The sequence below is a fragment of the Miniopterus schreibersii genome, assembly GCF_964146895.1.
Source record: "Miniopterus schreibersii genome assembly, chromosome: 16".
Taxonomy (NCBI): Eukaryota; Metazoa; Chordata; class Mammalia; order Chiroptera; family Miniopteridae; genus Miniopterus; species Miniopterus schreibersii.
The window spans coordinates 43,241,448-43,257,470 of NC_138116.1; the positions used below are offsets into that span (position 1 = coordinate 43,241,448).

A 16,023-nucleotide genomic window follows, 5' to 3' on the forward strand; every position below is an offset into this window, starting at 1 on the left:
CCCCATCACTGAGAATCCAAAAAGTTTGGAGCTTTTGGTGCCTGTGCTTGCTCCCAGAAATCCTACCAATAAGCCTACCTAGGTTCACCTATATAATAAACAATGGTCGTGGAAAAAAATAAAAGCAGCAGCTAGCAGTGATGGTAGGGAAAGCCTCCTAAGCTCACTGTCTACCAAGACCTCTTTAACACACTGGGCACCTCTGTGTGAATATAAAAAGGCAAAAGTGCAATGGCACCCTTTCCTCTGAACTGATACAACCCCAACTGGGCCCACTCATCCCTGTTCCCAGATGCCTTTAAATAGTGCACAACCTGCACAACTACACCCAGCAGTCCTCTCTGACAATGCAAACACCGACAAACTGGTTGGAAACTGAAGGAGTTAACTGGGACCTTCTAAGCAAGAGACGTGGTCATCAACATGTTCTGACTCTAGCTGCCCTCATTCATGCAAGTTTTCGTATTTCTCTTGTCCATTGTTCAACACCACAGTAAGTTACAATGACACAACTCAGAGGATCGCAAACACCACCAAAAAGGAATCTTGCTGCTACCACAGCCAATACCAGGGCTAGAAAAGAGGCAGCAGCTGAACACCTGCCTTCTGCCTCAGGTGTGCCCCCGAGGGGATGGGGAGCGTCCACCTGAAGAGACTGGGCAGTTCCGACTGTTTTAAGCGAAGGGGGGAGGGGAGGTTTAAGATGAGGATTTTACCTCATTTACCCTTTAAATAGACCGCCACCACTCCTGCCCAAGCAACTGAGGTCCTGGGGAAGCCAGCCATGAGGTGTGCCACTTGGATCTCTATTCAAGACATAACTTGGCATTCAGCTGCAAGGACTGAGTTAGCTGACAGCCGTTAGTGTCACCAGGATCCTAGGACTCAACTTGGCTTTTGAGCTGAAGGCCCATTCTTCCCAGGCAGCCTCCATCTGCAACCAACCACAGCAAGAGGACTAGGACTGGCCATTTCCGCCCGACCTGAGACTCCTCTAACGGTGGTCTGTTCTGAGGACCTCCCCACCCAAGCCTGCTGCCTCCCTGCTTTCCTTTCTTAAGTGTTGGGTCTGCATCATGGTCTAAAGCTTTCCTTTCTTCTTTCTCAGATATTACTCTCCAATAAACCTCATTTATTCCTAATTCTGTTTACGGGTGTCTCAAAGAACAAAACCAACACAATACAGAAACTGTAAAAATCAAACTTGGGTGTTGTTCCTGCCTCATCGGGCCTCCCTCAACTTACCCTGTACCTGCACCACTCATCTTTGGGTCCCTTGCTCTGATGACCCACTGAAGCACTTGTCCTGATTCCAGTCCAAAGCACAACTGCCTCATTCCAGCCCCCACAGCAGAGCAGACTGAAGACCTGTTAATCTTTAACAAAGCTCTAACTTCCGGGATCTCACTGATGCACTGTAGCACTTCATCACAGCATTAAGAGACCAGTTAAAATGATACCCACACTTTCAGCCAACTATAGTCCAGCACTTAAAGTCTTTCCTAAGATTTTTCTAATCTTATTTGCAGCATATCAGACTGTTCCCATTCTGAAATGATATGCACTCTTTGAAAGATGCAATAAAATAAGCCACTGGCATAAGTCTCCTTTCCATGTCCTATCCATTAGAGTGCTTTAAAAAACATGGTCCCTTAGAAATCAGAACACAAGCACCCAAGTGGTTCTCAAAGCTCTAACAAGGGGACAGTCTCTCCACAATTCTGACACAAAGGAAATAACACACAGGGGTTTTCACAGTACCTGGGCAGTTGCATACTAGTGAGAGGTGTTTTTAAAACGTTACAGATCCTTTTTACCTAACAGTTTATCACAAGGCTGTTCATGACAAAGACATTATTTTGCAAATACTGGTTATTATGCCCAAAGAAGTTTGGGTAAGTGCTGCGTACTTCCGAGAGTAACCCCTATGGAATCTAGGCTGTGGCCCCCTCTGTAAAACTTTTCTTCACAGTATCCCGTGGGGCGGGCAGCTTCTGATCCCGGTGTTGCACTGTCCGGTGTACCAACCGCCAGGGCGCACCTCGGCCCGCAGCCCCGCGGCAGGTCCTGCGCCTGCCCGGCCTCCCCGCCAGGACGGCCGCTCGGGGACGGGAGCGGGGACCTGAGGCACGACCAAGGTCTTCACTAGAAAACTGCTCCCGCTTCAAGGAGTAAGTCCCTTGGACTAACTGCTCCACCTCTCAGAGCCTCATTTCCTCACTCAAGCGCAAATCTAAAAGTCACCCCCGTGAAACCTTTCTTTAGACTTCCGGCCCCGTCACGGAGAACACACACCTGTCACCTGCCAGCCAGGACTCCAAGCCCTAGGCCGACCACCTCTCCCCAGCCAGCCAAGGCGAGGCTTTTGAGGCTAGATCAAATCCCACTTGTCTCGTGCGGCAGTGCATAAATGCTCGGCTTTGTCCCCAAACGCAGCGCCGCGGCGGGCATCGGCGTCGGCATCCGCGCGGCCGGGCGAAGCCCGCAGCCCAGCGCCCTCTCCCGCGCGCGCCTCTGCGGGGAGGCCGGCCGGCCGGCGCCCTGGGGTCCGGGCAGGCGCGGCTGTGAGCGGCACCCGGGCGCGGTCTGACCGCGAGTAACAGATCTGCTGACGGGTCAGCGCCTTCCACGGGACTCCAGAAAGTGGGCGACATGCAAACGATGCACAGCGGAGTGGACAAGAAACCAGAAAGCGACGCCAAGTCACACTTTTCCTCGCAAAGTCTGCAAGGACCGCCTCCCCCGTACAGGGGCCTCGGTGTAGGCGGCAGGCGGAGACCGAGCCCACCACCCAGTGCACGGCAGGCGGAGACCGAGCCCACCACCCAGTGCGGGGCAGGCGGAGACCGAGCCCACCACCCAGGGCACGGAAGACGCCCCGCCACCCGCCCGCTCCGCCGGCCTGCGGCTCGGGCCACCCAGCCAGGCTCCCTCCCGCCCACTCAGGGCCGGCGGACCCCGGGCTCCCGGGTACGTGTTCACAGTGAGTGGCATTTCCTCCTCGCGGAGCAGGCACAGGTAATTTCACAATCCCATCAGCGCATTCCAAAGGCAAGAATCACATCCCGGGAGCTTCACCTTCCGCTCGGCCCCTGGGCGCCCGCGGGCTGCGAGGCGGCCGCCGGCGGGAGCGGGTGGGGGAAGGGCGCCGGCTGGGGAGGGGGCGCGGCGCGACCCCCGCCGACCGCACAGACCTGGCTCGGGATCCTCAGGCCGCCCCAAGTGGTTGCCCATGCTCGGCCGACTCGGCAGCGGCCGGCTGGCCGGCCTCGGACGCCGTGTCCACCGCGCGGCGGCTCGCGCCGGCTCCCGCTGGCGAGGCGGCCGCGTCCGGCGGGTCCGCTCCAGTCAAAGAAAGGGCCGGCGCCTTCCCGTTCTCCCCGCCGCGCGCCGAGCGGCTCCCCGCCGCGCGGGCCCGCCCCCTCATCTGCATACCGCCCGCCCACCTCGGTCCACAGCGCCGCCGGGCGCGACCCGCCCACCTCATCTGCATACCGCCCGCCCACCTCGGTCCACAGCGCCGCCGGGCGCGACCCGCCCACCTCGTCTGCATGTCCCCGCCCACCTCATCTGCATATCGCTCTGGAGCGCCCAAGCCCCTCCCACGCACAGCCGGACTTCAGGCCTCTAGGGGCGGGCGCGGGGAACTGCAGCTGGGCACCGCTGGGAGATGCCGCTGCGGGCATGAGCCAGAGCCACCCGAAAGGCAAACTCCCAAGCGCGCGCGTGACAGCCTAGATCCATGAGGAGGAGACACACCCGAGGCGGGGCAGGACAGGCGCTGGGGGGGGGGGGTGAGTGAGTGAGTGAGTGAGTGAGTGAGTGAGTGAGTGAGTGAGTGAGTGAGGGAACTCTTGAGGAGGTCAGGAAAAATAACGCTCTAACAAAGACGGGCACTGTCCAAGATGAATGCACCGCTAATAAGAACACGTACCAATCCCAAGGGGTAACTGCTGCTATCAGAAACGACTAACTTAAGGAAATTACCCTGAACAACTTTCACAGTTAATCTTACAGTAAAAGCAGAGAACTCAATCTTGCTGTGAAAAACATTTAATAAATAAAATCATGAGTGGAATGGCTGCTTCTATCTCCTGCATCACTTGAACACTGTGGTCCATTCTCAGTTCTCATCTTCCCGTCAACATCTTAGCCATCACTTATCACTCTCAACTCCTCAAGAGTTTATTCTCTTGGCTTCTAGAACAGCGTGCTCTCCTACATCCCTAGTCGCCTCTTCTCAGTCCCCTTTCCTGGTCTCTCCTCTCCGTGACCTCTAGACCCTGCAGTGCCCTAATGCTCAGTCATCTCTAGCCAACTTGGTCACCTCTTCTCTAACTCAGCCATCACATCCAACTTGTAGCTTTTAAATACCACCTATATATCTTCAGTCCTCCCTTCTGTACTCCAGATTCATTTACCCAACTACCTTCTTGACACTCCACTTAGATGACTTAATAGGCATCTCCAATGTAACTGGAACGAAACCAAATTCTCGATTTTTCTTCCATTGATGTTTCACAGTCTTCTCCATCTCCATAAATGGAATATGTTAGAATATATATTGTAAATGCCACCATATCTCAGCTTCTCACCACTTCCCCTGCTACCATCTGGTCCAAGCCATGGTCAGCTCCTGCCAGGATTACTGCAGCTGCCCCCTGACCAGTCTCCCTTCCTTTGCCCTTACCTCTCTATAGTCTATTCTTCATTTAACAGAGTGATGCTTCTAAAACCTAGGTCAAATCATATCACACCTCTGCTTACAATGCTCTAATGGCTTCTGACTCACTGGGAGAGATATCCAAAGCCCTTACAATGGCTTCCAAGGCCCTGAATAATCTTCCCCCACACCTCCGCCCTCCATCAGTGGACTCAACCTTTCATATTGCTCTTGCTACAGTGGCCTTCTTGCTGTTCCTCAAATGAGTGAAGCATGCCCCCACCTAAAGGCCTGTGCACTAGCTGTTCCTTCTCCCTGGAATGCTCTCCTCCAACTTCCCGACATGACATAGACCGTATAGTTCATGCTCTCTCACTTCTGAGATCTCTGATCAAATGTCATTGTATTAGAGGGGCTTCTCTTGTTGCACCACATTAAATGGTAAACCAGACCCTCAACACATACACTTCTCTGCTTTGTTGATCTCCATGACAGCACCGTTTACTATACTATATATTTACTTGTTTACTGGTCTATTGTCTCTCCTCTAGAGTACAAGGTTCATGAGAACTACAGGCCACCTCTCAAGAATGCCCATGTCTGGCTTGGATTCCTACGGCAACCAAAGCTGCCTCCCCCTGCTTGGAACTTATATCAACAAGTGTCTTTTTAGCTGTATCACTGCTGAGAGAGATGTTTGGAAAGATAATCAGCATTGATCAGTTAACACTGGTTGCTTCTGAGAGTTGGTGCTCTGGATCATGCTTTAACTTTCTTTGCACTTTTCTTCATTATCTGAAAATTTTAAGCTATCAATCACTAATCATTTTAATAACAATGTCATTTTTCTTACTGAAACTATTTATTATCAAAAATAATAATTAAAGTGGCATTATGTGCACTATACTGAATATGACAGATGAGATTCCATGCCTTAGAAGGGCTTAGATTGCTTTATTCAATAAATAATATTCAGTATCTGTTTTGTACATGACACTACTCAAAAGGAGGGTTAAAAACCTCAAGTTTCTTAATAAGCCAAAAGCCAACTTGCTAAACGGAGACTAAGTTCACTCAAAGAAAACCAAAAGAAGCTTGAACATGGGAAGAAAGAATGACAGAGGGTAACAAAGTTTAGTAACTGAATCACAAGAAAAGTTCCTCAGATAAATAGCATGCACGTTGGTCTAAAAAACACTCCAATGCTGAAAAATTGACAGGAGAAGTTTCGGGAGGATCCACAGCGAAAGCAGCAGATTCGTGGGACTGGAGGGGGGTGGAACAGGTGTTGACCAGCAACGGGATGAGGCATCTTTAGGGGTGATGAAACGTTCTGAAACTTAGTTGTGGGTGGTTATAACTCAGAAAATGTGCTATAATCATTAGATCGCATGTTTTAAATGGGTGAATTTCATGATATGTAAGTTATACTTCAATTAAGCTATGTGTGTGTTTTTAAGTCAAGAGAGATACATAGATGAGGCTCCAAGATCATGTGTTATTTCTGAACTAAAAAGAGCTCCAACCTCACTCCAGATCAATTAGCGCCAATGAATCCTGGGAGTGCCTCGCTGCCAGGAATCAAGGCCAGAAGACATGGGCTTTGAAGAAGACGAGATAAAGGGGAAAAAGAGAACTGTCACCCACGTTCAGGATGTGCTTGCTTACTGAATGTGCTGCCAGCAGGTCCAACAAACTGAGTTCCACCCAAAGCAACTGAGAATTTTTAGGGCATGAAACAGAAACAGTGCACGGCCACAGGGACGTGGTAAGCATCGGAAAAGAAATGCAAATACACTACTACAGAAGCCGTTTAAAAAGGAAAAAAACACATCCTGGTGTGAGATCAAGGAAGGCTTGATAAAGGAGATGCTGCCTCAAGCTGGTCCTTGCACGGTGACTAGCCCTTCTGTCAGTGTCCAGAGGGGCAGGAGGCGCACAGGGCAGAGGGAGGGCGGTGCCAGGCATGAACATGTGCATCCTGAACTAGCACGCCCCAGCAGCAAGGCCCTGTCTTTGTTCATCAGTGTGAACAAGGGCTTGATTGTGAAACAGTCCTGAGTGTGTTCAAAGAATGAGCCGCCCTGTAGCCCAGGACTGGAGCTCAAGGCATGAGCAGGAGACTGAGCTAGGCTGCAGTGGGTCTCGCTGGATCAAGGCAGAGGTGTGCTCCTGCTTCCTACCCAGTGAGGAGCGCCCGGAGGTGTGTGAGCAGAGAAATGGCCTGAGGAAAGCTGCGATTTAGAAAAATTACTCTGGTAATACAAACCCTACTCTCTCATACACCCTCTACCTAACATTTTACAGAAAACAAAATAACCAACACACCACCCCATTTTAATAAGACACACCGACTAACACCCTGGGCAAGATGAACGCTATTGGTTGGTAGGCTCCTCTTCAGAACATCTGTGCACTTCTGCTCCCACCATTTGGGTTGTCTGCTTACAAAGAGTCAGAGTCAGGTATATTTGTTCCAAACCTGATTATGCTAGTTGTACTAGTGATTTTATTTACATAACTTAATTATTATATAAACCAATGAAATAGGAGCACAAAGAGAGACACCATCTCTTCAAAAGCAACACTGAATTCTTTGAAAAGACTCAATGAAGGCGAGTTGTTAAAAAATGTGTGAAGCAACTATAGAAGATCAGGGGAATACTTGTAAACACATGAAAAGATTCTGCATAGTCTTCTTCTGAAGCAGAAGTTCTTGCTCCTGTTTAAAGAAACTAAAACTGAAAATCATGGAAGATGTATTACAAGTGTAGGAAGATGTTAACCCCAGTCAACAGGTCTGCTCTAAGAAAAGGCCTTGGCCCTGGAGCGGAAGATGGGTGAATAAATACACAATTGTATGTTTTAGATGAAAAGAAAATGTTTGAAGTACATATGTTACATTTTTTAGGATTCCCTGATTTAACCAACTTTGTCGATTAATTGACCCAAACTGATCCCAATGTCACAGGACAAAAGAGCACTCATAGCAGCGCACCTCCAACCAGGAAGCCTCTGTGCTTCAGGCGAGAGATGCTATGCTGGGTGGGGTCGGGGAAATGCAGAGGAAATGAGAAGAAATGAAAAAGATGCGGCTGAAAAAGACAATTACACATTAAAGGAAAGGAAGCTGACAAAAGTGACAAAAGAATTTATCTGGGTGACGGTAAAGTGGCACCGTAGTGATGCTAAGTCCAGATGCTAACGGAAGCAGTTAAGCAACTCTGCGATGAGGGTGGAGAGTTCCATTTAGACAAATTCAATGAAAACGCAATGTAAAGCCCAGAAGAGCGGAGGCTCCCGTTGGTTTGTTAATTGCTGCATCTCTAGCACCTGGAAAATGCTTGGAACATAGCAGACACTCTAAATACTTGTTAAAGGAATGAATGGATGTACACACATGCAGAATATCCACAAGGCATTTTCAGCAAATAGTTGGAGTGTTTCCAGAATGCAGGGTGCAAGTTGGGGCAGAGATGCAGGTTTGAGAGTAATCAGGAACCTTGTCTATCGTAATCCTAGGGCTGGAATAGTGTCTCCCATGTGGAAGGAGACAAGAAAATATCAAAGAAAAGGTCTTTGACCTTAATAGCAATGCCTTCAGGGTCAGAAAGGACTTTAACAAGGATCTTCTAATCCTATCACCCTACAACAGCTCCACTAAGGAGTTGTTCAGGGTAGAGTGAGTATTTCTCTAGCAATAACAGGGAATTCTTTCTTTCCTGCAGCCTCTCTGAACTTCTGTGGCTACTAGAACTTTAGTGAAAACCTGGCCCTAATTTTAGCACTTGGAACCAAAAGGAAAAGTTTAATTTTGACCAGAAAAGGCAGTGTTTGGCAAAGTGCAAGTGATGATAAGTTTGGAAGAAAAACATGTCATCTTAGGAAAGCAAAGCTGAAAGAGTCTAGGTAAGATGCCCCAAGGTCTAAGGCAAGTGGATTTCCTTTTTTTTTAAATAGATTTTTATTGATTTTAAAGAGGAAGGGAGAGGGAGAGAGAAAAGCTGACCAGGAATCGAACCAGCAACCTAGCAGTGCACAGGACAATGCTCAACCAGCTGAGCCACACGGCCAGGGAGGATTTTCTCTTTAATTGCTATAATTCCCAAGTAGGAGATTGTTTAGGAAAATGGTTTGAGAGGAAAATCACATTTTATAAAAGTACATTTCAGGTTCTGCTCTTGGTTCCTCGCATATGCCATTTCATTTCATCCTTACGACGCCTGAGATGGGCGTGGATAACCTCATCTGACAGATAAGGAGACACACTCAGAGAGGCTAACGGCTTGTCCAAAGTCACACATGATGCTCCTCCAAGGTGGAGATTCGGGCCCCTGATGAAAAATGGATACTGACATAGGTTCCTAAAGCAGCCGATGTGACTGTACAGGCTGTCCTCAGTGTGCTCCGGCAAACTCAAGGGCATGTATAAAAACTGAAAAATAGGACACACAGCGCTGGATGAGTATGAGGTTGGCTGACACCTATCAGAAAATGGTCGGAAAGCTAATCCTGAAAAGAAGCTGAGGTGTGCTGAAAATGGAAAGGACAAAGGCTGTTCTTGCAGCACTGCCTGCATTTGTCTTCTCTCAGGCATTTACACCCCAAAATGTCTATGCCCTGGAAAGGGTAGATTGAACCCGAGTAAGAGGAAACTGAAGTTCAAGAAAATCACCTAATGAGCTTAAAGTTCCTGGCCCAGGGACATTACAACCCACAAGGCTGAGATAACTGGTGAATGAGGCCACGAGCTGCTGCTATCAGTCACCGCTGAGAAATGATGAAACAATGCCGGAGATGCGAGCCAGAAGCAAGAGGCTTGTTGGTATGGAATGGGCGAGACACACTGCTTGGGGAACAAGCACGCGTGAGACGGCGCGCCCACTGGGGCTGCGTGTGCGCACCCGCGGCTCTGAGGCCGCCAGACAGTGCCAGGGGTGGCGGCTCAGAGGGTCAGGAGCAAAACTTTCCACCGTACCCTTTACATCTCGAACCATGTGGACTGTATTACCTGTTCAAAAAATGAATTAAGTTTTAAAAGTTTTACCTGCCAGCCCTGGCGGTGTGGCTCAGCGGGGTGAATGTCCTCCCAGGCAGGAGAAGATCGTGGCTCATTACAGATTCCCGGTGAGGGCACGTGCCCAGGTTTGGGGCTCGATCCCCAGTGGGGGGCGTGCAGGAGGCAGCCACTCGGTGATTCTCATCATTGATTTTCTATCTCTCTCCCTCTCCCTTCCTCTCTAAAATCAATAAAAATATATTTTTTTAAAAAGTTTTACCTGACAAAAGACTGGAGTTTGACAGAATAACATTTTAAAGGAATGGTCTGTAAGTGCCTAAAATGACACACAGATATTATCGGGAGCACCTAGAAAAAATCACTGAGAATAAGCCAAACTGCTCTAGGTCTCTTTCCACTTGCTTTCATTTCAAAATCCGCAGACGAGGCTACTCCCAATGGCAGGAGAGGGAGTGCTGGTGGATTAACTAAGGCCACAGGGCTAGGATGTGGCAGGAAGGACAGAACAAAGCGATGCCTGTGCCCACCTATGCAACTTTTTCTTAGTCTTGTCGCGCCAGGGACTGTGTCCAAATCTTGTTTTCCGCTTCTCTGGCATCAACCCCACATACAGTTCCTAATGTAATATCCTGCACATAGGTTATCAAATATATGTTGATTTAATTTATTATAAACCTCTTGACTTAATGCTCCAAAACAAATTCCCACATCTTAAAACAACCACAACTGGGCTGTCTTTCGGGATTGAGCAAATAAAGATAAGTATCCCATCCAAGCAGCATTAAGAAAATCTGGGCAATCTCAGTTGGGGACATACTTCTACTCTGACCATCTGTATGTACTGTAATTTGCTTGGGGGGAAAATATTTTCCAAAGTATTAAAATGATTTTTGTCATGGAAATCAATATGCAAGCAAAGAGAATTCAATGGCAAGCTCAATCATCCAAATAAACTTTCAGGAAGAGAAAGTACAACACTGAAAATCTACTGTGTGTCGGCAGCCAGGAAAAGCAGCGTGAGAGAGCAGGTCTGATCACGTTTTCCACTGAGGGACTTGAACACAGCTGGAGGTCATGGCCAAGTTCAAGGACTGGGACTTTACTATTCCATGAGTTCAGTGGAGAGGACTCCTGTTTCCCTTCCCTCTAACGTAACGATCACACAGGGTCAGAAAAGCAGAGCTTTCTTCCGAAACATAAAACTTGTCCTGTGGTGGGAACCTACATTTCCTCCCCTTTCAAGGCCCAGGGCATGGGTACAGGCCACGCTGCTCTGACCACGAACCAGCCTGAAATAAAGGAGCAGCCCATGGTCATTACATTAGAAAAAAATTAACTAATGCAGACATCTGGAAACAGAAGCTGACCTAACAGGAAGGGCAGTAACAGTGGAAAACGTCCTCGCCCTCCCTCTTCAGTGCTGGCCACAGAGCGCCTGAGTTTTAACACTGACCCCTGCCACAGTTATCCAAAGTGCCTGGTCCACATTCCAGTCAGCAGACACCAGGCAGTCATTAGCATACACCCACCACTGACAACACAACAGCACCATCCCTGCAGTCTATTTAAGTACGATTACTCTAACACAGAATCCAGTCCTCTTTCCTGGCACAGGCATAACTTTACATGGAAATCTGGCAGTAACGCTGTGTTGTTTTTTATTAAATACTGTATAGAGAGTCTAAATGTATGAATGTTTTAAGAGTAATAAAGATTAACTTATTGGGTGCTAGTGGGCAGTCAGCCATATTTTATTTGCTTTATATAATGACTTTATTGATTTTATAATATTGAATCCCTTCTTCCATTCAGATTCCTAAAGACGACTTTATTTTTTTACGTTTCAGTTCCAGAAAGAGCTTTGTGCTCCATTAGTAACTGGCTTCTTTTCATCTTGTCACCATGAGTCAGGTTTCCCTCTTTCCTCTGGTTTCTAAGAAGCTCAGTACCACACCAGCTACTACAACAGTACGCTTCACTTCTGTATGCTCTATACTGCTAGCTCTTGATTTTACTATTCCTCCATCTCCTCTTTTATTTTCTTTGTATGTTCTTGCATTTATCGCTATAAGACTTCTCTAATTCTTTCATACAAGGGTATAAACTTTAAAAATTAAAAATTCTACTCTTTACTTTTCTTAAAAAGTATTTCAAAAAATGTCCTCTTAACCATCCACATTTTTAAAATGTAAATCTAATGAATGTGTTTAATGTTTCCGTGTGACAGCTTGCAATGTAGAACCCACAGGGATTACTCGCAGGAAGCTGGTAGGACTGGCACCTCCTCCATGCTGACCAACCCTCCCAGTGGATGGGACCCTGGCTGCAGGAGAAGCACCTCCAACAGAAGCAGTGGGCCCAACCTGTCCTTCAGAGTCATCCAGATAGCATCTCACACACTTTGCCTTGATCCCTCAATATTTCAACATTTTTAGGCAATGAGAAGTAACTATTTTTCATCAAAGAAGGCTGGGCTCCTGCTTTTCGAGAATGCAAACAAATAGAAGCAAGCACCACATTTAATTGGTTTTATAATGTACCACGTGAAAAAAGCTCCTTATGAAAAAAAGGAAAAAAGAAAACTCCTGGGCCCGTCTTTCATTCCCTTCCCAGAGCAGAGGGGCCAGCATGGTAGCTGAGATATGGGGCAGAGAAAGGAGGTTAGGGAGCCATGCAGGGGTGTGGATTAGTGGGCCTGGGGGCCAGAGGGTGGGGGTGAGGCACTGGGTGGAGGTGGCAGGATGATTTCAGACATTGGTTACATTGAGTATATAAGTAAAGATACTGAGGACATACTGAGCCGTGTTTCTCACTACCAGAGAAGGCAGCTACAAACACGGAAAGGAAGAACGCTAGAAAGAACCCTGAAATGTTGGGTTGAAAACATATGTATAATATACATATGTTATATATATAAGCACTTTATGTAAGTATATACAATGTATAAACATATGTATGTAATATGCTGTATTAAGTTCATGTACACACAGTGAGACTTGTAACCCTAACCATCTCTTGCGATGAATGATGCCATTTGCACCCCAGGAAGCACTTCTCTGCTCCCATCTCTGCTCCCTGTCCCTGAAACAAAGGGGACTGTGAATGCTAAACCTGTTGTTTCAGGTAGGATGAATCCAAGAGATTCTAACACTTGGCTAGAGGTGCCAAGTGTCAATTTTCCATTTACTTTCTTTTTTTCATGTCCCAAACTGTGGTTCTGCAGTCCTCATGAATTCCCTCAGTATTTGCAACAGTTGCCTTGTGGCTGAGAGACATTTTGCAATACTTAACAATTCTTACTACTCTTAAATGTATGTATATATATAAATTCAGTTATAACATGAGTCAAGTGTGATTCTGAGGGAAAAAATATGTCTTAAGAAATCAAAGCCTGAATCTCTGGGAAAGGTTTTACAGACACGAGTGCAGATAGATTCTTTTCTACCTTTTCTTTCTTTCTTTCTTTCTTTCTTTCTTTTCTTTCTTTCTTTCTTTCTTTCTTTCTTTCTTTCTTTCTTTCTTTCTTTCTTTCTTTCCTTTCTTCCTTCCTTCCTTCCTTCCTTCCTTCCTTCCTTCCTTCCTTCCTTCCTTCCTTCCTTCCTTCCTTCCCCTCCCTCCCTCCCTCCCTCCCTCCCTCCCTCCCTCCCTCCCTCCCTCCCTCCCTTCCTTCCTTCCTCCCCTCCCTCCTCCCTCCCTCCCTCCCTCCCTCTGCCATAATTCCTAAGTAGGAGGTTCTATTAAGATAGATAGTTTGAGGGGTAAAAATAAATCACATTTTATAAAAAAAATCTACATTTCAGGTTCTGCTCTAGATTCTTACATGTCATTTCACTTACATCCTTTTTTTTAAAAATATGTCTTTATTGATTTCAGAGAGAGGAAAGGAGAGGGAGAGAGAGAGATAGAAACATCAATGATGAGAGAGTCATTGACCGGCCGCCTCCTGCACGCCTCTGACTGGGGATCGAGCCCACAACTCGGGCATGTGCCCTGACAGGGAATTGAACCCCGATCACCTGGATCCTAGGTTGATGCTCAACCACTGAGCCATGCCAGGCTGGGCTCACTTACATCTTAAAACTCTGTAAGAGAGGTAAGGCTTGCTTCATTTTAAAGATAAGAAAATAATAAAAATAAAAGATCAGTAAAATAAAAAACAGAAAAAACAATAGATAGAAGTTAAGGAAACAAAGGGCTAGTTCTTGAAAAGATCAATAAAATTAACAAACCTCTAACAAGACAAAGGAAAAAAAGAAAGTATGAATTACCCATACAGAATGAAACAAGCTATCCACTACAGACTCCGTAGTTCCTGAAACAGATCATTTGAATAGCCCTATAACTATTAAAGAAATTTAAATTTGTAATTTTTAAAACTCTCTCCCCTGAAAAAATACCCAAGCACAGAAAGTTTCACTGGAGAATTCTACCAAATATTCAATGAAGTATTAACACAAACTTTTACACAATTTCCTCCAGAAATTAGAAGACTTGAGAATACTTCCCAATTCACTTTACGAAGTGGTATTATTCTGATACTAAAAACAGACAAAAACAATACCAAAGATAAAACTACAGACCCTCATGAATATAGATGCAAAAATCTTTAATAAAAAATTAGCAAACATAATTCAGCAATATGTAAAAAGAATTATACACTATGACTAAGTGGGATTTAAAGGTGCAAGACAAGTTCAATATGTGCAAAAGCACTTAGTGTAGCCCATCATATGAACAGGCTAAGAAAGAAAAACTCCATGATCATATCAATCAATGCAGAAAGAGCACTGGACAAAACTCAACACCCATTCATGATAAACACTGAAACAGAAGTAAATTCCCCAAGAAAAATCTTAGAAAAAGTGGAATGGAAGGGAAATTCCTCAACTTGACTTAAAAAAATCTACAAAAACCTGACAGCTAACATTATACTTAAAGGTGAAAATTGAATGCTTTCACCCTAAGATGAGACCAAGGCAAACATGTCCACTCTTAGCACTTTTATTCAACATTGTGTTAGATGGTCTAGACCAGGGGTGGGGAACCTTTTTTCTGCCAAGGGCCAATCGACTATAACATCATTCGTGGGCCATACAAAATTACCAACCTAAAAATTATCAACCTAAAACTTACGAAAAAAGCTCCCAGATTTACTGAATTTCGAGTCCTGCCTGCGGTTGCCTTGGCAGGGCCAGACCAAATGATTCTGAGGGCTGTACAGGGCCCACGGGCCAGATGTTCCCCACCCCTGCTCTAGACAATGTTATAAGGCAAGAGAAGGGAATAAAAGACACACAGATCCAAAACGAAGAATCCAAATTGTTCCTGCTTGTAGAAGACCTGACTGTCTCATAGAAAATCTCAAAGAATCTAAAGAAAAAAAACACTGAGAACTAATATGTGAGTTCAGTAACTTCACAAGATACAAGACAGGCATAAAAAGAATCAACTGCGCTTCCATAATTAAACACCAAAATAAAAATATAATAACATAATATTTACAACTGCTAAAAACAATAAGTGTAAACCTAAGGGAATAAGTACAGGATTTGTGTGCTGAAAATGACAAAGTGCTGATGAAAGAAATCAAAGAAGATCTGAATGAATGGAGAGACATACCATGTTTGTGTATTAAAAAACTCAACATAGTTAAGATGTCAACTCCCAGAAGATTTTTTTTGTATACATGGGTAAGATTATTCTAAAATTTATATGGAAAATCAAAGGGCCTGAACTAGATAAAACAACTTTGGAAAAGAAGATTAATGTTGAAGAATCTGTCTACCTGATTTCAAGACTTATTACATAGCTATACTAATCAAGACTATGAGGTACTGGCAGAGGGGTAGACATGCAGATCAATGGTACAAAATAGAAAGCTTAGAAATAAACCCACACAAATATGTCCAAATGATTTTTGAGAAAGGTACAAAAACAATCCAATAGAGGAAGGATCCCATTTTCAACAAATGGTGCTGGAGTGACTGGACACCCACAGCAAAAAAGTGAACCTTGATCTGTTTCACAAATTATAGAAAAATTAACTAAAATGGATCATAGGCTTAAGTGCAAAATGTAAAACTGTCACACTTTTAGAAAAAGACACCGGACAAAATCTTCAAAATCTAGGGCTAGGTAAAGCTTTCTTAAACTTAACATCAAAAGCATGATCCACAAAAGGAAAAACCAAAGAGCTGGGCTTCATCAAAATTAAACCCTTTGGCTCTGTGAAGACCCTCTGAGGATAAAAAGACAAACTAAAGGCTGGGAGAAAATATTTGCAAACCACATATCCAATAACAAACCAGTATCTAGAACATAAAAATAACTCAGAGAACTC

The 16,023-nt window shown here is 45.5% G+C and overlaps 1 protein-coding gene across 10 annotated transcripts in view; it reads right to left on the reverse strand.

The window, feature by feature from the left end:
• The window catches only part of SPECC1 (sperm antigen with calponin homology and coiled-coil domains 1), a 256,463-nt gene that overhangs the window by 135,923 nt on the left and 104,517 nt on the right, over window positions 1–16,023 (reverse strand). For 2 of the 10 annotated variants that reach the window (XM_081116001.1, XM_081115998.1), the window contains exon 1: window positions 3,195–3,429. The exons of the other annotated variants lie outside the window; for them this stretch is intronic. In XM_081116001.1, the coding sequence (XP_080972127.1) occupies window positions 3,195–3,234 (40 nt within the window). In that variant the 5' untranslated portion in view covers window positions 3,235–3,429. Of the gene's footprint in view, window positions 1–3,194; window positions 3,430–16,023 lie in introns of those variants that run through there. 10 annotated transcript variants of the gene reach the window in all.